This window comes from Argiope bruennichi, chromosome 2 (genome assembly GCF_947563725.1).
Source record: "Argiope bruennichi chromosome 2, qqArgBrue1.1, whole genome shotgun sequence".
NCBI lineage: Eukaryota > Metazoa > Arthropoda > Arachnida > Araneae > Araneidae > Argiope > Argiope bruennichi.
The window spans coordinates 47,284,713-47,306,286 of NC_079152.1; the positions used below are offsets into that span (position 1 = coordinate 47,284,713).

At 28.2% G+C, this 21,574-nt stretch overlaps 1 protein-coding gene across 2 annotated transcripts in view; it reads right to left on the minus strand.

The window, feature by feature from the left end:
• The window catches only part of LOC129961916 (glutamate receptor ionotropic, kainate 2-like), a 187,882-nt gene that overhangs the window by 52,218 nt on the left and 114,090 nt on the right, over positions 1–21,574 (minus strand). For both annotated transcript variants that reach the window (XM_056075553.1, XM_056075552.1), the window contains exons 3-4: positions 4,493–4,744; positions 1,933–2,108 (exon numbers count right to left, since the gene is read on the minus strand). In XM_056075553.1, coding sequence (XP_055931528.1) covers positions 1,933–2,108; positions 4,493–4,744 — 428 coding nt within the window. The remainder of the gene's footprint in view (positions 1–1,932; positions 2,109–4,492; positions 4,745–21,574) is intronic.

A 21,574-nucleotide genomic window follows, 5' to 3' on the forward strand; every position in this document is an offset into this window, starting at 1 on the left:
ATATGAAGTTTGAAACTAGCGAAAGGAAGATTACCAGGTATTAGTTAATATTATAACAGTTTGATTTGAGTATTTCATTTTATTTTTAGCATGAATAAGTGAAAAAAGGAAATGAAATACCGAGGACGTCAATTTATTCTTAGTTCAGCAGAATGCGTCAATATTATATATTATATATTCTAATATCATCTAATTGTCTGTTTTGATGTTAACATTTTTCATACAAGAAGCGAAACTAAAAAAATAGCGTTTAAAATTAAAATATGTGCCACTATTTTTTTATTTTTTTATGTTCACCTAGAAGATATTGCATAAATCTGATTATAACAACATTATTTTATTCTAATTAAACTGAAATATCAGTGATTATTAAAACACTCAGTATTTCACGCATTCTTGCTTCCCTACATTAAAATTGATAAAAAATATTATAAAGTAAAAACATACAAACGCATACACTCGCACATCCATAAAACAATGCTTCAATAATAACACCATAGTTATTGATTATTACTTGTCATACGGGGCAATCAAAGTAATATGATAATTTTAATAGTTGCAAATTTATAATATATATGTTTTTGAAAATGAGTCATTATCTTTGTGCATATTATTAGATTTTTTTTTACTATTGCATTGATTTGTATCATCTTTTTAATATAAGCAATATTATTTTGTGTTTTTATAAAGATAATCAGAAATTTATCCTTGCTCCAGTTTTGAACATGATGATTTTGATTTTGGAGCCAGATGAAAATACTTATAAAAATTAAATGCATTTTTATACTTAGAAGTTTAAGAAATTCTACCCGTTGGTTAAGCATTATTAAGTACTTTTTCTTGAATACTATGCAATGGAAAAATTGACGTGTTTAAAATTCTAGCTCAGAATAAATTAATATAACTTTGTTAATATAACTTTGTTTATGTGTTGGTATCTTTATATCGGAAAATATTGACAGATTCTCCCCCAACTTTGAGCATTCTTCATAACTGTTATGTGTAAATTTCCGAATATTATTTAGGTGATGTTATGAGTGTTGGACTTCTTAATTTTTTATATGAAGAAAATGTCAGTTTCTTAAGAAAACTATTTGTTTTATTGCTTGTTGTTGAGTATTATGTTTTATATTCCAACGTTATACTGCTGAATATTATCTGTAAATCTATAAACCTCAAAATTCAAGAAAATCACACAAAAATAATAGTAAAAAATGCAAATAAATGACTAACAGAATATAATCAAAATTACGTGGGATAAAATGAAGACACCAGCGACTTATTCTAGTGACCTTGTTCAGTTGGAAACTTAAAAGCTTTTTGACTGAATAAACAAGATTAAAATGTCAATAAATATAGATTTTGAGAAGTATAATGTGCGAGATGACCATGTATAATAAAGACTACTAACTTATCTTCTCTATTAAGCAATGAAATATTACGTTTGGAATCTTGAAATTTATAACATATTATATAAAATACTCCAATATCATCTAACAAATGAGAAGTTGGTAGCAATAGCTCCACTTTTGACTGCCTAGTAGTGTGGTGAGCTAGTAGCATCTTTAAGGTGTTAACGTTTGAGTAGTATTAACACAACTTATTCTGTCTATTTCTTGCATCTATTCCTTCTGCAGTGCTTAAATATGACAGCGGGATAGTTTATACATCCCTTCTCTTTTAGCATATTACTTGAACATATATTTCATTTTATTAATTTTCATTATTTAAAAAATAATTTCTCATATTATAAACATTTATTTAATTAGTATTCGCTGAATTTAATTATCATTATTTTCAAATATATTGCATTGAATATCTTAAGTACAATATATTTTTAGAAATAACTTCCTCAAAAAAATGTGCTATTTCGCCACAAAATCCCATTTTCCTTTGATACTTTAAAATCCAAAGAAAAATAACATCTCTTACTGCTTGCAAAAGATGAGGCAGATTCTGCGGTCTGGTGTCCACGACAAGGCTGAAGATCCCTCGACTCCGAATGTCCTTGAGAGTGTCCCTAAACGTGTCCACACTGGTCTTGCGGAAGATTACTTGCAGGTCCCTTTTCACAGGAGGCCGAATCAGTTCCTGCAGGCTGATCAAAGCTACGGGGGGAAAATATCAAAATGAAAATCCGGGCTCATGACTGATCCATTTCACAGGTTTTATATTGGAAGTTCCTTTTTTGTCACGTACCGCTAACAGACTCCTTTTTCCGTAATATTACTCCATACTGGAATTTTATGAATATGAATAGGTCTGCATGATTTGAATATATGATTTTTACTCAACCAGGGGTTGAAAAGGTGGAATGTACGTTTCCGGATTATAAATAGGACATGGCTGAATAAGTAGAATATAAAATCATTTTTGATTATTTAACCTCAGAAAGTAAAAGCGACTTGTACTCGTGATATTTTTATTAGAATTTTTAAAAATATATAAATGTAGTTATATTTTCAATCATCTAAGATTTTTGTAAAACCTCAAGTATTGAATGGAAATTTATTAATTTAATAGAAGTTTAACAGGAAAGATTAGCTAAGTTAACAACAGGTTAAATTATTATACATTTGTTGATAAGTATAAATGTCAATACAATGCATATAATTTTGTAATTTGCTTCAGAGTATAAATATTTAATATTAGATTTAGAAGTATTTGAAATATTTTACAAAACCCTTTAAAATATTTTTGGAAAATGTCTATTTTTTTATATTAAAATATTTGAATAATGCTTTTTTAACTAGTAATTAATCAACAAAATCAGTATTAACTTATCTAAAAATTATATTGCAAATATATTAATCTCGTAAAGATTAATATAACTACAAAATAATTGAACATTATTGAACAAAAATTATTTATCGAAAACCATTTTCACTCTTTGCATTAGTTATTTTATTCTTTACCATTTATACATATTACGTTTAATCTAAAAGATTCCGATTGCGAGACGATTTAAATTAGGATTTTTTAAAACAAATCCATTACAAAAAATGAAAAGATGTCAAAGCCAGTAATCAGTTAATATAAGAAAAGGTGATGTTTTGAGAAAAATATTAAAGCATTCAGCTTTATTCTAATGAATTAAAATGTTGAATTTGTATTGTAATTTTGCTCTGTCATATTATTTTCACTTCCTCCTTTTTAGATTCCTTTATTCTAAAAGAATTAAAATGTTGAATTTGTATTTTAATTTTGCTCTATCAGATTATTTTCACTTCCTCCTTTTTAGATTTCCTTTATTCTAAGGAACTAAAATGCTGAATTTATATTGTAATTTTGCTCTGTCATTATTTTCCCTTCCTCCTTTTTAGATTTCTTTATTCTAAAGGAATTAAAATGCTGAATTTGTGTTGTAATTTTGCTCTGTCATATTATTTTTACTTCCTCCTTTTTAGATTTCCTTTATTCTAAGGAACTAAAATGCTGAATTTATATTGTAATTTTGCTCTGTCATTATTTTCCCTTCCTCCTTTTTAGATTTCTTTATTCTAAAGGAATTAAAATGCTGAATTTGTGTTGTAATTTTGCTCTGTCATATTATTTTTACTTCCTCCTTTTTAGATTTCCTTTATTCTAAGGAATTAAAATGTTGAATTTGTATTTTAATTTTGCTCTGTCATATTATTTTTACTTCCTCCTTTTTAGAATATAATTATTGAATAACTTGAATCTTTTAAATTCCAGTTTAATTTGTTGTTTCAACAAAAGCTGCATTTGTTTATTTCGCTTCTGAAAATAAAAATGTAATCTTAACTATAAGGTACTCTTAAGTCACCTACATTATCTTTTTCTGTAAATATCAAACACCTATCTGTTCTTAATTTGTCAAAAATAATTACTTGCATTTTCTAAAGAATAGCTACTTTTCGCTGTTAGTAAAATAAGGCCTCTAAAAGGGATAATTGAGAAAAATATCATATTCTGGTCGACATTCTCTGAAAAATAAAGTATTTTTGAATAAAGACTGAAACCAAATTAAAGAATTTATAATCAGTTCTGCATTTAAAATGTTAATGGAATTAAACTTTTAGATTTGTGCGGAATACCATTTCACTTCCCGAAATGCATAGTTGTTCTAATAACTATAATAAATTATATAAAATAATTATATGTATTTCTTTGAAAAGAATTTAATTTAAAACCCTGTTGTTATTTTTTCACATCTCATAGCAACTGAATTAAGTGATCTCGTGGTTCATGACACAAAAAAATTAATACACATAAACTATGTGTATGAAATTCCACTCTCGATACAAATACTTCATACATGAGCTTCCACCTCTAATACTTGCGAACTATTAATAATCAGAGGAAAAGGAAATACGATACATGAGTATAATTTTATGGAAGTCAATATATATCCTTCATTTTTTTTGTCCCACTCATTTATTGTTCTGAGTTCTCAGAGCAGTGAAGACGATATTTGTGAAATAAAGCTACTGCAGACACATCTCTGGTTACAGCGGCCACAAATACTTACACATATCCTCCTCGTAGATGATGGCCACTTTCGTCCAGTTTAGATAATGGATGAGATCTCGAATGGCGGAGCCAACTATTCGAGGACTGGGGTGCAGATTAATGGAAAATTCTTTCATCTCAGGTTCCATGTCCACCCGAGATTCAATGTGGGGAATGTCGAGGGCATCGCACAGGGATTGGACGTGACTGCCCAGCAGGGAATCCTGGGGACCGAAGATCGCATTCACCCCTGAACTGACTTGCAGACAAGCTGGAAGGACAAAAAAGATACCATTTAGAGTCAGAAATTTAAAATATTGTTATTATTCTTGAATGAGGAAAGAGAACATGGCCATATAATGTAAAAAATAAATAGACTTACTCTTATTGGCTATGCATAATTTTTAAAACATAGGAGGAGGTTATGGTATTATTTCCCCAAAGAAAATATAGTGACAATTTTTTTCATTACATTTATATATCGATGAATAAATATTGCAATCATTATCATTAACTTTCCAAAAATGCATGACACTGTTTTAAAATTTCGTTGGATGCAACGAAGGCTGCATATAAATAAGAATTGAGATTTTTCCTGGTGTATTTGTGAATTTAATGCGATGTTATGAGAATTTTCTTTTAATATGTATAAATTTATTTCTGTATTAGATCATTAAATTATGTTATTATAAATACTGTTTTATTTTAAATTATGCTAATTTCATGCTCTAATCCCCTATGATTACCACCTGTTTAGCTAGAGACATTGATTATAAGTAATTACAGCTGAACTGTTTAAATACAGCTTCACGTCAATAACTCGATGAAATTTCCAGATATCAAAACTGAGTTATTTTAAACGAATTATATAGTTATATTCGTTCCGTATATGAAACCATTTAATGGATATCGGCCCCATAACATCAAAGTTTTATTTAAAAATGTAAATTTTTATGGAATTTGATTGAGCAACAATTTAATTTATTTTTGAAAATCAAGTAAAAAAAATTAAATTGCCAAAATTTAGGAAAAATGTTCTTAATTTCCAAATTAGGATTATTAAGAAGAAAACTATTTAAATTTTGAAACGACATCAAAACGATTTCTGAACAATAATTTTTTAAAGTTATCTCAGAAAAGCACCAATATTATTTTAATTATCAATTAATTAAAATTCTAATAAAAACTTCAAATAAAACCCTACAAGATGCACATTCCCATCCTCCAAAATATGCCAAAAGTCATAGCAGGTCCGGCTGTCTAGACTGTAGAGTATCATTACAGACAAAAAACAAACACAGACACATTAATCCTTTTTATTACCGGAGAAAGATATTTTTCAAACTCAATTGTAATAAAATTGTGAACTCATTTATCCAATTTAATTCAAAACTATGTGAAATAACTTTAAAATTAGGACTTATAATACAATAGCGTTATGTTTAAGAAGATTAATACTTTTTCATTTATTATTATCCCAAAATCAAATATAGAGCAAAGAGATTGGAAAATGTTTTAATCTTTGATATATTGGAGATAAGTAGACAATGCAAGACTGCTCGAAATAAAGTAGAATATTTATTTTAATAAAATAACTCCTTTAACGATTTTCAAAAAGTTTAAATTTTGAAAGTTTGCTTTGAAAAATTCACCAATGATTGTTTTTTCATTTTTTCGCCTCTAGATAATTATATAAAAACGAGTAATCTAATCTTTAAAGTTGAATAAATTAGAAAGAAGCAAAAATCCCTTGCTTCATGCCATTTTCTTTAACCTCTAAAAAAATAGGGAAATAAGGAACTAGCTGCAATGGCATTCTTCAGATTAAGGTAGGTTTGTCTAAAATTTAAAAAGCATATTTTTCAGCTCTAAAAGTGTATTTTAAATGACTGGTCCAGGAATTTTAGATTTCACGTTCCTCATTACATAAACATTGAAAACTTTCGTGGTGGTGCAGAACGCCGTCAGGCATGCAGTATATTTGGAATATCACGAGCCAGTTTACTTTTATCGTTTGAGCAGAAATCAGTCAGTCCATCTTTTAAGAAAGCAAAACCGCAAATTTGTGACGATTATCAGATATGAACAAAAGTGCGTAAACATTTTGTTATTTACCTATAAACATAATATCTGAGTTCGGTGAAAGAACTTTAAAAATAGCTGAAGGAAAAGATGACACGCACAGAGACGCAGGAATGGAGACAGCAGCTAAGTATCGCTTCCCAATAAAACATAATATCTTGGAAATGTGCTACTTAGAAGAAATCCTCGGTTTATGGGATTCCTCTTAGACTGCTGGAATTCTATATGACATCTGTGGGACTTTATGAAACGGATATTGTCCTGAAACAATTTCGAGTTTATCTCAAAGATAAAAAGCGCTCACCAATAATGGCTGATGATCTAAAAAATGTTATGAAGCATTGTGAAATGAAACCTCAATCCAAATAAATGTCTTAAAATGAATATGGATACAATGGAATTCTGTTAATCTGAATTAAACTGGGATGGAGCCATTTCGAATATATGGAAATTAAAAAGTTTGTAAAAGGTTCGAAATTAAAATTTAAGAAAAAAGACATCAGTGAAGAAAAAATATCCAATGAATTTAATTTTAATAAAAATAAGATGCTGAAAATTGTTAGCACTGGAAATATTAATCTGATTTAAATATATGTCGTAGCTCGTTTCACATATGCAAATGAATTTGATTTACAAATTATATACAGATTGCAATAATCATAGATCCTGATAATTGCAAATTCATGAAACTGAAGTTTTTCCATATATTTATGTGTTTTTAATATATTATTCTTGTTTATATGCCATAAGTTCACATTTGAATCTGACGCACATCTTGTTTAACTGAAACATCTTGTTTAGCAGTGTCCGTTCCGAATAACAGTTTAAACTTACTGGAGCAGATACAAATCGAAGTTTCAAGCTAGCTCGAACTCTGTACGGACAAATACCTATCACCTGACAGGTAGAATCAGGGCCTGCAGTGAAGCAATCTGCGCTAATAAGGGGTCAAGCAGCTTCTCCTGCCAATTCCGCCTGCTGCAGAGAGATGCCTTCCTTGCGTAAATACTTAAACTACCGCCGGATAATCCGAAACGCACGGCTGCGCCAAAACTCCTGATCACCGCAGTTGCAAATGCATAATTCGGAGTAATAAATTCGTTAGTAGAACGTTTCATTTACACTGTTTCAGAGTATTTCATGTCATGTAAACTGGAGTTCAAATATGGCCAATTATAAATGATATCGACATATCCATTCATTGTTCTCACTTTTTAATATTTGCAATCAGCTGTACATAATAGATGCAATCCTGTATTGACAAGTATGTTTGCAGGGATATATAGTTTTATTATATATAAGGTAATATGGAGATAATACAAAGCAATTGGCAGAACTAATAAAAATACACTCCCACTACTTGCTCTATTTGCGTTCATTTGTCAATTCCACAAAATTCTTCTTTCACAAAATAACTACTTTTCTTCATTTTTTTGCATAGTATTTACCAAATTTTATGACTTTGCACTCATATTTAATAAAACTGACATATATTTCAAAATTAATACATCAATTAAGTATATTGATTAAAAATAGTTTATGAAATAAATTAAAAATATCAACGAAATAAATAATTTCATATTTTAAAAATTTTCTGAAAGAATTTTGGTTCATTCCTAATTTTTTATCAGCCTTAGAGGGCAAGTTTTTGAATTCTCTTTTGCTTACATTATAAATACTACCATGTCAATTCTGATATTTTTGATGATCATTCTTACGCTCCTTCCTTCAGTCTGCGTTCTTATTGAAAGCTAATCTTCGCTTTTTGTAAGTACGACTCTGATCGTATATCCGTTTTTCTTTTGGTGTTAAAATTTGTAATATTTGATTACCAATAAAGAAAATAAGTATATATAACGAGAATAAGGGACACAATAAGGTGTCTTCTTCGTTCTATTATGTTTTTGAAATACCTAAAACGAAACTAGCCCAATGGTTAGAATGTTTTCACTTCGAATTTCATTTTTTACATGTGAATTCTCATGAAGTGAAAAAAATATATATTTATTTTCGAAAATACAGAGAGAAATTCTAATAATATAATTATAAATGAATATTAATTAACATTTACACCTGATTGCCAACAAATGCTGACAATATTATTTTGGACAAAATAAAATTGTAAACATAAAGTGATGAAAATAATGTAGTATTTTTGAGTAGGTTGTAAGTTTTTATTATTCCTGGTGGCAATCGGATTTTATCGAGAAGGGGTAAAATGAAAAAAAAAAGTCTAACTGCTCAATTTTAGAGACATTAAAAGCTAGAAAGAAAAACTGAATATATTTCTAAAACAAAATCTTCTTCTTTGACGTTTCTGAGCGTTTTCAATATTTTTCTGAGTTAATATGAATGAGTAACGTAATATATATAATGAAAATCTTGCAATATTTTATTTGACAATCTCTAAATGTTGTTGAATGAAAGTTAATCTCCGCTTTTATTATATGAAATAAATACAATGAAATCCCTAAAATTATTTTTCTTTTAATTATAAAACAGCATTATAAAAGCTATTCCAAAAGGAGATAATGAAATTTATACAATGTGCATGAGTTAATAAAATTTATTCAATGTGCGTGAGATGATGGAATGTATTCAATGTGTATGAGATAATGAAATTTATTCAATTTGTTAACATTCAAATGATCAAACTTTACTTTTCAAAAATGAATGAAATTTATTCAATGTTTTAACATTCAAATGATCAAACTTGACTTTTATAAATGAATGAAATTTATTTTATACTTTGTTACACAAATATCATAGTTTGCTTTTTTTAATATCATACTTGTTATCAAATTTACTATATCTGAATATAAAATGTATAATGCAGAATGTATAGTCCAGTATATAAGCTGTATTGGCCTAAACATTCTCATTGCATGAAATTGCCTACACTATTCATACTCCATATAATAAATTTTAAGAAAACAATTATTATTTACTTAAAATGTATTTGTGTTTTAAACTTTTGAATAAAAAGGGTTGCTTTCATTAATAATTAAATATGATTTTCTATATAAATAAAATCCAATAAAATAATAAAGCTTCAACAAAGAAAGTGTCTTGAAAAAGAAGTTAATAAGGATTTTTTACAAAAGATAGCATTTTATTCACTCTTGCAGAGAACCTTTATGTTTTAATATTATTTTATTTAAAAATCATATTTGTTTTCTTAATTCCTCTTAAAAATTCCTCATAAAGGTATAAAATATTTTATATATAAATACTTTCTATATAAAGCTATATAATACTTTCGTTTTATCAAAATGAATAAAATTGTTCCTTTGGTGGTTAATTTAATATTAATGTTATTCCACTTAATGAAAATATTGTTTCTAAACATTAAAATACTATTCGAAACATTATAATCTTATTCCATCTCAAAAGTTATTTGTAAACACAAAGATTAGAAATATTTGTCTAACAATGGAGTTTTTTCAAACTAATAATGAAATACATTATGCGAACAAATTCTGGATGCATCGCATCCCCATCACAATTTCCTGTTGCAAATGTTAGCTTACGATATCATCAAATATTTAAAGCTGATTCCAAAATCTGATAAATAGTGCAGAATTAGAGAAACTTATCGCTGAATTTGCAGAATACTGTCAACGACATTCCGCAAATCGACCGATAGCTGGGAGGGGAGAGGTCTCGAGAATGTTCTACATGAGAAATGGAGCTATCAAAATATTCTGAGCAAATTTTGATGACATCAATAGTTTTGCTGACTTCATTTGCTATTGATTCTACCTTCATATGCAGGCTGTAACGTTAATGAATTCAATCCCTGATTTGAAGAACCTTCAATTAACGGAATTAGAAAAGTAATTTTAAACATATGATAAATTATTTTAGTTTAATCATATTTTATAAAAGATTAGTTTGTAAACAATTTTAATCCAAACATTTGTATAAAAAATGCCATTCATTTTATTACATTTTGCAGAGAATTTGTAAAGGATTTATAACTTTTAATTCATACACTAAAATTTCTCTTTTTTTATATAATTTAAATGATGTCACATTTCTTGTATATTATCTCATGGTAATTCTACTTTCAATGGACCATCTCTTATGGACTCTTCGGACCATAACCGAAATTAATAACAACTGTACATATTTTTCCAATGAATAAATTCAGTCTTGGGTTGATGTCTTCTGCATAGGAAAAAAGAAAAAGAAACAATTTCCATTTTCTCCAATCAAATAATATTCTTTATTTTTAGTTCAAAGCTAATGTTCTTTCGATGTTCTTTCTTGAGGTTTAATACCCAGTGCTCTCAATCGATGTTGTCTGAAAGAAATTTTATCAACATTCTGCTCGAGAATTCTTAAATAAAAAAATATAGAAAATTCAAGCATTGAATTCTATTTCCTTGACATATTAAATTAAATTATTTTATAGGACATGATCTAAAGCAAGGATTGTTCACCAATGAATCAATATAGAAAATTAAGATGGATATACCATTTCTGCATTTACTCAATTAATAGTTTACAACAGTTATTGGATTTTTATGATGATATCCATAGTAACTGCATCTTGCTAAACAAGAATATTCATCTCAAACTATGTATACTTAACTAGAACTGAAATTAACTGATATAGAATTTAGCTGAAACTGAAATAAATCTGATTTTATTTTCGGATGTTTGCACTTATATAGTGCATTGTGATAAGTGTTAAAAGCAAAGAGGACACTTTTTTTTGGTAATCTGCATAATATTTTGCTTGAATCGAAACGTAACATCAGAATAACATACTCCCAGAAAACATTAACATTCTGGTGAAATTCCCAGCAGTTCCTTGACTATAATAATTAATCCTTATCTGACAATGAAGTTTCTAACTAAATCAATAATCCAAAGAATATTATTATTCCTCATAAAATATTTATGTCTAACTTCTTTGAACATGCTACATCAAATCTTGTAGTTAGTAAACTAATCCTTATCATGCACACGACGGCAATCATGAAGAAGAAAAAAAAGAAAGACGATGACTCCTAATTCCTAAAAGAGATTCTTTATGCCAGGAGCTTAATTCAGGATCTTGATATCTCAACATTTTCTGTGGGAAGTTAATCTTTGATAATTTAATTGAGTTAATTTCAAGACCATATTTAAATGATCCGTTACCTATTTGACTAATAACATTCTTAACATATTCAATGAATCTATAAATCGCAAATTCAGCATCAGTATAGTAATCAGTGATCTTATGTTCAGCATCCATGTGGTAGATTATTTTAATAAATGATTTTCGCAAGTAAAATTCGGTCCTGTTTTCAGAAAAAAATTATCACATAGCTTGAGAGTTTGAATAAAATGAATGAATTCTTTCCGCGATTTAAAGAAATGAATTATAATGGTCAATTATTTGCCAAAAATTTCATAGCCAATCGCTACCTAACGCAGACAAAAGCTCCGTGGTCGTTACAAATAAAAACTGATTTCTCCACTCCGTATGTGGTTATAATATCCAATAGAAACAGAAAGAAACAGTTAGGGAAGTGTTTCATCTAATGCGTTTGCAATGCCATATATAACCTGAGAGTTCGTCTTCCTTCTAGTGATTTCTCATGCTCTAAAAAGAAGTGATACCAAGATAATTAGGAGGAACATAAGCTAAGTATTTATATTATATTTATTGAATCTTGTCATTTTATGAATTCTAGCTAAAGTATCATTCCTTAGTGAAAACATATTAAATGTTGATAAAATGTAAATGCAACATAAAAAGAGCATTCAAAGAAGAATGATATATACTTCTAAAGAGACTGTATTAAATATTTTTATTTGTAATAAAATTTTATAGAAGGGTCATTTAGGTTAATTTGGTACGAATTTTGTACGTTCTATCATTTACTTTCATTTGAAATAAAAGAATTATTAAATAACGTCCTTTTTTGTATAAAAGTTAATTTATTTATCAACATTTTTTGTTGCAACTATATACATTGTTATCCTGGTATGTTCCCAATTACTTCCAGAGACTATGAGACAAATAGAAATACCAATTTGATCTTTTAAAAATACAAATGAAGATAATATATTTTAAATGATAAGGAAGTACTGTTCATTGCTCAGAAATTATTATACTGTCCATTATCAATTGCGTTAAATCCCTGCGTGTTTAATACTCTTCAATAAAAAATATTCAATATCAGAGAAGAACGTATATAAAATATCATAATTATTACTTTCAATTATAATTGTTCGGTTCCCAATTTTTCAGAAAAGTCGGGAAATGCACCTTAATTAAAATGGAAATTATTTAATATGAATAGATACAAGAAGAAATCATTTTAGAAATGAGTAAGAGCAATAGTTCAATTTAATACTAGAAAGTGCAGGTTTCACTTTAAGTGATAAGTTGAAACTCCTGTTCAGTGCTTTTTTCTCTGCTTTTTATGCGACTGGAAAATGTCTTCTTAGTTTAGTTTACTATGTAATCTTATTAGATCTGGTCAAATGAATTGTATTTGATTGTCGAAATAAAAAAAAATTTCATTATCCGCCAAAGTGAATATTCAACGTCTTTTTTTTTTCGTTTGTATTGTATTTTTTAGATCTGTCGCATTTAGTTCATCAGAGTCCACTCTATCAATTCCTCAGACTTAAAAATAATTGGTCTTCATTCTGGTAACTGCATCTTCATTGATCAAAATGTTTGTTGGAAATATCAAAGGACTTGAAATAAGTTAATTTCTTCAACCAAGCAACTTCTATTTCTAATTAAAAATAATCAAAATCATCATCTGCACATTCCTCCTTCAGAAAATCCTTCTTCCGCAATATCAATTTTCTTTTCCTCTAAATTTGACGTCAAATAGTATAAAGCAGTTATTAAAGATCAATTTTCATTAGTAAAAGATCATATATATGTAGATCGACTGAAAACTTTTAATTCTGAAAACAGTTCTAAATTACCTGACGATAAAATTAATCAGAGATATTTAAAAACATTATTCCGTTCTTCAAGAACTTCCAAATATGAAAATTCAATCTGGTTCAAAATCATTTTGCTCATTAAAAATAAGTAATAAATAAATGTTTCAAATAAATAATAAAATGTTTCAAATATGTATATTTGAAACTTATTAGAATAAATGTATGAGTATACAGTAAATTTCACAAGAACATATCTAATTAACTCGTTCACACTATAAATTTAAAGCCAATGTGACAAAAGTAATAGAACTTTTTAACTTCTAAGAAGAAATATTTTTTTGTCTAGCTTACTCTCCTTTTTCTATACATTTTAATCCCCTTTAGCAAAAACGGAAAAAAATCAAGTAAAAAAAAAGACCTCTCGAATTCGCCGAATAATTTCAACACAGATCACTTACAGATAACGTCCACCTAAAATAAAACCATAAAAAGTGTCCTTAAAATTCCATTATGCAAAGAGAGTTTGCATATTTTTTTAACCCGCGCAGGTGATATCCGGTGGTTTAATATTCAGATGGTATGGTTCAAAATTACCCCTTAAGTACCACGGTTCATCCACTAATTACATAGTCTAAAAAAACTTTCACTGGCAATTAAAGCATAAAAAATTAAAAGAGATAAAATAAATTCTGTAGCAATAAAAAAATTCTCAAAACTAAACGAGCATGTTCCAGGTCTTTAAAATCGAAGGCTCTGAAGTCAATTCCAGATTTATGGCGGGACATTTGGCAAGACGTTGGAGATTCGAGCTTCTGGTAATGGTTCTGCCACAAAATACTTTTTTACGTTCAACTTCCTCGAACTTAAGATTACTTTCGAGCCGGAACTTGTAAATTAAAAACCAGCATTTTTATTCATTACTGAGCCTTTGTTTGAAAAATAGTACTTCGATTTCATCTCAAATGAGTTCTTAACGGCAGCAAAGATGGCAATGTGAATTTAATTCCTTTTTCAAAGACCCTACTTCCAGGTAACATTTTACAGTTCAAATAAACTGTGCATTAGTAAAATTTCGGTTTAGATTCATCGATGGTAATAAAAGGTTTCCTAGATATGATTCGTTCATAGCACTATGAAATTGCAACAAACCCAGTTTTTTCCATATTATATATTTTATCACACGTTTATTTAAACTTGCGTTTATATTTTAATCTATCAACAACATAACATAATTTTACTTTTGGAATTTTAAAGCAAATTTTGCTAGTGAGAAAGAATATTGCTAGAAAATACTAAATCAGACTATATATATATATATATATATATATATATATATATATGTGTGTGTGTGTGTGTGTGTGTGTGTGTGTGTGTGTGTGTGTGTGTGTGTGTGTGTGTGTGTGTGTGTGTGTGTGTGTGTGTGATAAACATGATTACAGTATAATAACTTTTCTTTACTGGAATTAATTTTAAAAAAATTCAGATTTTAATCAAATAATAACATTAGAGAAATAAATAAAACAATGAAAAAAAATTTAAATCATACTAGCTATAAAGTTTTTTTTTAAGAAATCATAATTAATCCATAAAAAGAATCATATTACAAAAAATATTCTGAATGCTTTCCACATAATATTATTCAAAGTGGTGAGAAACTTGTGAATAATTTTATCCTGATTATTCAACTTTTCTTTCATAAAAATAAATTTATTTGCTTTCTTTTAAAATAATTCGCTCATTAACATTGAATTTTACGGTATTACTGTCAAAAAAAGTGGTTATATTGAATGTTAGAAATAAATTTTGCCTAAAATACATTTTGGTACACGGGCAAAAGTTTTTGAGCATGAAAATTAATGATAAAATTTCCTTCTAATTCTGTTTTTACAGTAGATAGGTTGCCATTCCTTATAAATAGAACTGAGCGTATTATATTTGTGCATATGTACGTTCCATTTTGATTTCTGAGCAGTTGTAGATATTTTAATGAAAGTTACTACACACATTCCTCATCGATCGACAATGATTCTTGTCTAGACAAATCAAAACCCACTCTAACATTTTTTGGAAAGGGCTTAAACGTATTCAAAAATGAACTGACTATTCACCCAAGCAATTAATCATATCGAAAGCTTTTGCGATTCTGCAGCTGCTTGTACTTATTCCTGGAGCTCCTTGAGAACTGAAATTCGTATTTTATAGGTTAAGGGATATTCTGGATTGCTTTGGAAATAGGTTGCAAGTCAATTTTCCAGAATATGATATTATTGTGAAAGTTAATATTGGTTATTCTGTTTAAAAATGACCAGGAAAAAAAATCTTTAAAAGTGCTCCTTTGAAATAACTTAGGATAGATACATATTCTGTCCCAAGAAAGGGCGTCGAAAGGGCGTTATGTTCTTATCCTCATGTTGATATTCAAATTTAAATTTAATCCATTCATCAACGGACATAGACACAATGTGGACACAATCTTTTCAGGTTCAGCATATGTTCCATGCTTATTGTATGCATCATTGATACTACAATAATCCAGATCACTACATTACTGCCATTCCTATAACAATATTAACTTCAGCCAACCAGGGTTAGAAATTTATTCATCTTCCCAAAATATTGCTCAATAAAAAAAATCCGTGGTACAAGTAATGAAGTTTTTACAAGAACGGAGTAATAATACCCTCATAACTAAGAATGTCTTCAATAGTTGCTAAGGCATACAGTGTAGACAATTTCATGTAATTTTCCGTTACAGACCTGATCTTTGATAAGTTTTGGTGATTTTTTAAGTGAAATTAAATTTTATTTATAAAGTGATTAATAGAAGACAGCCAACTTTTCTTCTTAATTTTAAGAAATATAACTTGAAAAATTCAAAATAACGCCAGACGTGAAGTATTAATTTTCTAATATGGCTGAAGGAATTTCCACCACATGAATTGTACTAAATAGGGATCAAAATGTTGTCAGGCCCTTGTTTTTCAAAATGCAAGAAAAACAAAAAGCGCTAACTGGTGGGCCTCTAATAGAAAATTAAATTGTGATAACAACTGTGGTAGACGTATAACGTATATAAGACGTATACTTATTCTGAATATATATTTGATCTTAACTTCTCTTTTTCTTTTTTATTTCCATATATGTCCTATATCCTAGAATCTTCTTTCTTCAGCCAATTGGGTGCTGTTTAACTGTAAACTTTATCTAAGCGCACCCCCCCCCCCCAATAATTTAATAAAAAATAATAGCTAGATTAATTGCCATGAAATTTGATTCGCATGTTTCATTCTGTTGAAAATCGTTAATGTACCCCTTAGGATGACAGCTATTTTTAATGCTGTAAAGATCGATATATATTTGTGCATATGTATTAAAGATCGATATTAAGGACAATCTAGATAATTTTAAGGCAACATGGCGCAATAGTTTAATTTAGAAAAAGCTACAATTGCTGTAATGAAAATTAAAAGCAGCTTTAATCTTTTTTGGTTGGTATGGAAAATGAGTCATTCAAAGTCATTTAAAAAAGAAAAATGAAGCAAGAAATTTTATGACAGATTACTGAAATGTACAGAGTGGCCATAAAATAACTGTCCCTGGTTGGCTGCATCTGCAGGTAAAACAAATGAATGAAATGAAACCACATTTGATATACAGACTGTGGAAAACACATGAATGAATTCCGCTGAAAATAAATCAGTAGCAAATGTTGACCACAGGGAAAATACTGTTGGAGTACAGTTATGAATGGATTCATGAAACTCACAGAAAATCATTTTTTATTCAGCAGTATTAAGGTCCGCTGGACGCCTTCCCTGTATACAACATATTGCATACCATGTATGACATTCACCAATGTCAAATGAAAACTGTTAGTTTCGATGTTCATAACAGCCCGTATTATGTTCTACATATAAGATATGCAGATTTTCTGAAGAGCAGCCACAGCATTACACTGTATAGTGTACAACAGTTTTACCAGTAAAGTATGCTGAGGTCAGGTAATGCCATTTAAAACACACATCAACAATCAATTACGAATAACAGTCAAGAACACGTCAATAGCCAAAAACGAACTGCTGCACCTATCGGAGACTTTTGGTACTAATTTTCTTTCTGCAAAATGTTCTTCCAATGCCTTCCACAGACTGCATATGAAATGTGGTTTGATTCATTCATACCTTTTAGCTGTAGATGCCTCAAACAGAGAAATTTATTTTATGGCCACCCTATATTACATAAAATAAGCTGTCAAAAAGATTTAAAAGTAATTTATTGCTTGAAAATAGATAAACTAATATTTTTAATTTGTGATATTTTTTAAAGAATTTTTGCAATATTTCTATCATTACATTACATAATCAACGTAGCATTGTTCCATTTTCAATCTATAAAATATTGGAAAAGAACATATCTAAACAACGCCATTTTCTTTTAATGGTGACAAAATAAATGAAAATAAGATAAATAATTTCATTCGTTGTACATTAAAATGTATTCTAAATCTGGAATAGTCTATGCTAATTTTTACCTGCAGAGAGTGGTAGAACTGAAAATGCTGGAAATTGAAAAATTCTGATTTATGTAACAGCTGTGCCAGATCATGCAATGTCATAATTTCCTTCTTTGGAGCTTCCTTTCATTCAGGGTAGTCTTGTAATTTGAATAATGGACGCATTGAATATGTGAGGAGAAATCTGAGGCATAGCGAAGAATTCAAATGTGCGTTTAGAAACAGTTGCTTTATGTGTTGATCATTTTATATAGGACTATTTAAGGACCGAATTCTTTCATTTATGGAAAATAGAGTTTGCATTGTTTCTTATTCACCGCATATTATTCATATTTTTTATAGATTAAAAATATCCATGATTAATAATGTTTATGCTATAACTATATTAAGTACGAAGTCAGCATCTCCAAATGTTTCTTTGTTATGATAATTTTTTTTTCTGAAATAATGCATAAAAAAGTAATTTAAAGCATTTTACGCAAGATATTGGACATTTAGTGAATCAATATTTCTGTAAATTAAAAAAGGCAGTTTATGATATAATTAATCCTATGTAATTTAATAAGGAAATGTCTAATCTTTATGAAAGCATTCGCGTTACTATGAATTTAATGAAATCTAAAATAATCAAACAATAAGAACGAATGCAAAATGCGTTGATTTTTACAACAGCATTCACAAATGAAGATAATATAACACTATGCTTAATTTTAATAGATTCGAGGATAGATGGGTAATATGTTTACAAACAGTTTTGACAAATAAGGCCATATGTACTAAAAACTCATAACGCAAAAAAAAAGTTAGCAAACGATTATCAAAAAATAGCAAAAATCTGCAAAATAATTAGGTAGTGAAATCATAGTAGAAATGAAAGGTAATGAAAGAATTAAATATTTCTCTTTCAGATTGGATTTATTTCTATAATGGAACTTTGATCATTCAATGCACATAGTGTACTTTTTCTTAATTTATAATATTTCAGTATAAGAAAAATACTAACACTCTAACAGAAAATTCTGTGTTTGTATTGGATAGTTACGTCTTGTCAAAATGTAATTGTTGAAGCAATTAATTTTAATTTGTTTAAGTTTATTTTTAATTTTTATTGATTTATCAGTTCCATAAGTGAAAAATGCTCCATATTTCCGTTTCTTATTTGAACATCATGTTTTCAACCTACTCTTACTTACCTGCATATGACTATCAACAACAAAGATTTAAATTTTTATTTCCGGTTGTAATAAAGCAAAAACATGAAAATGTAAAAGAAGTATAAAAAAATTCTTTATATTCAATTGCCTATAAAATAAATTTGAAAAATATGAAAATATTTGTTCAACTAATAATTTATACAAGGAATTTTAAAATCCTTTATTTGGGGAAAAAGTAACAAATTCTATTATAATTTATGAATTGATTTTATTTATTAAAATGAATTAATATAGAAAGTCCTAATCCGTTTTTCAAAAAAACATTGAAATTTTTCAAAATTAATAATAAATATTTTTTATAATTCCTTAGAGAAAACCCTTTTTATTAAGTGGCGAACAGCATTTAATAAAACATTCAGCACTTACTAAAAAGGTAAATATTTCTTGCATTTGAAAATTCCGATATATTCTTAGAATTAATTAATATTTTGTGAACATACGTTTATTCATTCACTTCTCTGGTCTAAATGAGTGAGAAGATGAAATAGATAGAACGCATAGATGAGAAGATTTAATATATAGATAAAAACAAAACACATTTGCCGATCGTCAAAGTCTCAATGCTAAACTGCATTCAATACTTTCTATCCCGAAAAGAAGATTATCTGCGGTCCCAAAACAAATTATCCACAAGACCGTCAATTCCTATTCCCAAATCGTTCATAAACTCAGATTTTCGCTAGCAACATTGAACACAAGAGCCTCTAGTCACCTTCTCGATCTTCAGAATTGTCTTTTGTGTTGATTCTTGGTTCCCATAAGAAAATCCACTTTTTTTTTCCCTTCTTTAAGGTTTTTTTTTTTTTTTTTTTTTTTTTTTGCTTTTGGTCATTTGTTCCACGTCACTTACCCGGAGATAGACGAGGATTCCAAGAAAAGGGAAAATTCTAGAACATTCCCCTCGAAGATGTAAACTGAAATCCGCCTCTTTGAATCAGATCTAGAGCAGCTGGTCAGCCATCATTCGCATTGCTTGAAAAGGCATTTGACATTCATCCCTTTTTGCGCCACTTGAGATTCACCGGACACATCGTCATAAAAAAAATTGCATGTAATAAATACACGAAACGAAAATAGATCCAAAAGCATATTTTATAAAGTTCCATTTTCCAGCGTGAGATATGGAGCTATAAATTCTGTAAAGTATAGGAAAACGCATCGTTTTGAATTTAATCCTTTATATTCTTTATGATATTTTGCGTGCATTTCGAAAATTGTTAAGGGATATTTTACATTAAACCATATTATTGAAGTTATTTATTTGAAAAGCTAGCTGTGTAAACAAAAAAATACAATAATAAATATACTAATAAAATTATCGTAAAATATAATGAAAAATATATAGACAAATATATTTTCAAAGCGAATCAGAACATAGAAATATTGAGGTTTCATCAAGTCCATCAAAACAACCTTCACAACTATGGATTTATATTTTATTTTAATAATCAGATGTTTATTGCTAGACAATTTTAATCTTCTTTTGCGATGGTTTGATAAAAATACTCTTCACAAAATTTGTTTCGTAGAAATATTGTATTCTATATAATATTTTTTTCGTATAATTTGTTTCGTAGATATATTATTTTTAAAAAATATGTTTTTTTTACATGTCATAATCGAGTTTTTTTAATAAGTGATAAAATTGCATTTAAAGAAATCGTTCAATAATTTCTAATATAATAAATATAATTTTCAAGATGATGATTAGAATTACATTATGTTCAAGTAAAACTTTCAAGACACGTTTCAATCATGCAAATATGTCATTTAAGATTATAATTATAACCACTTATTTGTTTCTGATATAGAAAATATCAAAAAGTGCACATGAAACGTGTTGAAATTTTTTTTTCAATATAAGTCTTTTTAAATATCAATCTTTAATTATTATTTTTATCCTTTGAACTAGTCGAAATCTATGGAATGAAAATAAGTATTGCTATTGTTATTTATTTGTCGAAACTATCAACATTTTTTAAATGTATATATAATAAGTAATGAATATAAATTGAAATTTACTAAGATCATTTTCCTCTCCTTCCAGCATTTATGTGAAAATCATTCAATTATTTTCACCGTAAGAATAATACATAATTTGTGAAATAGTACCAAAAATGAAAAATACGGCAAACCATATGAAACAAAGAAGAGATAGTAACTTTGTCCAGAAAGCTACTTTGAGGCTAAAATTATTATTGTTATTCGTTCCCTGGAGGAAGATCCTCCTTTATATGGTTCTTTCTTATTAGTCTTTCCCACAGAGTTATGCAAGTTCCTCCTGAGGAACTTCCATATCTTGCCTATTTGAATGAGTTTAATCCCTGTGCCTTATAGTTCTTTCCACTGATTAACCTAACTTCACAAAGAATCATATTGTGATTTC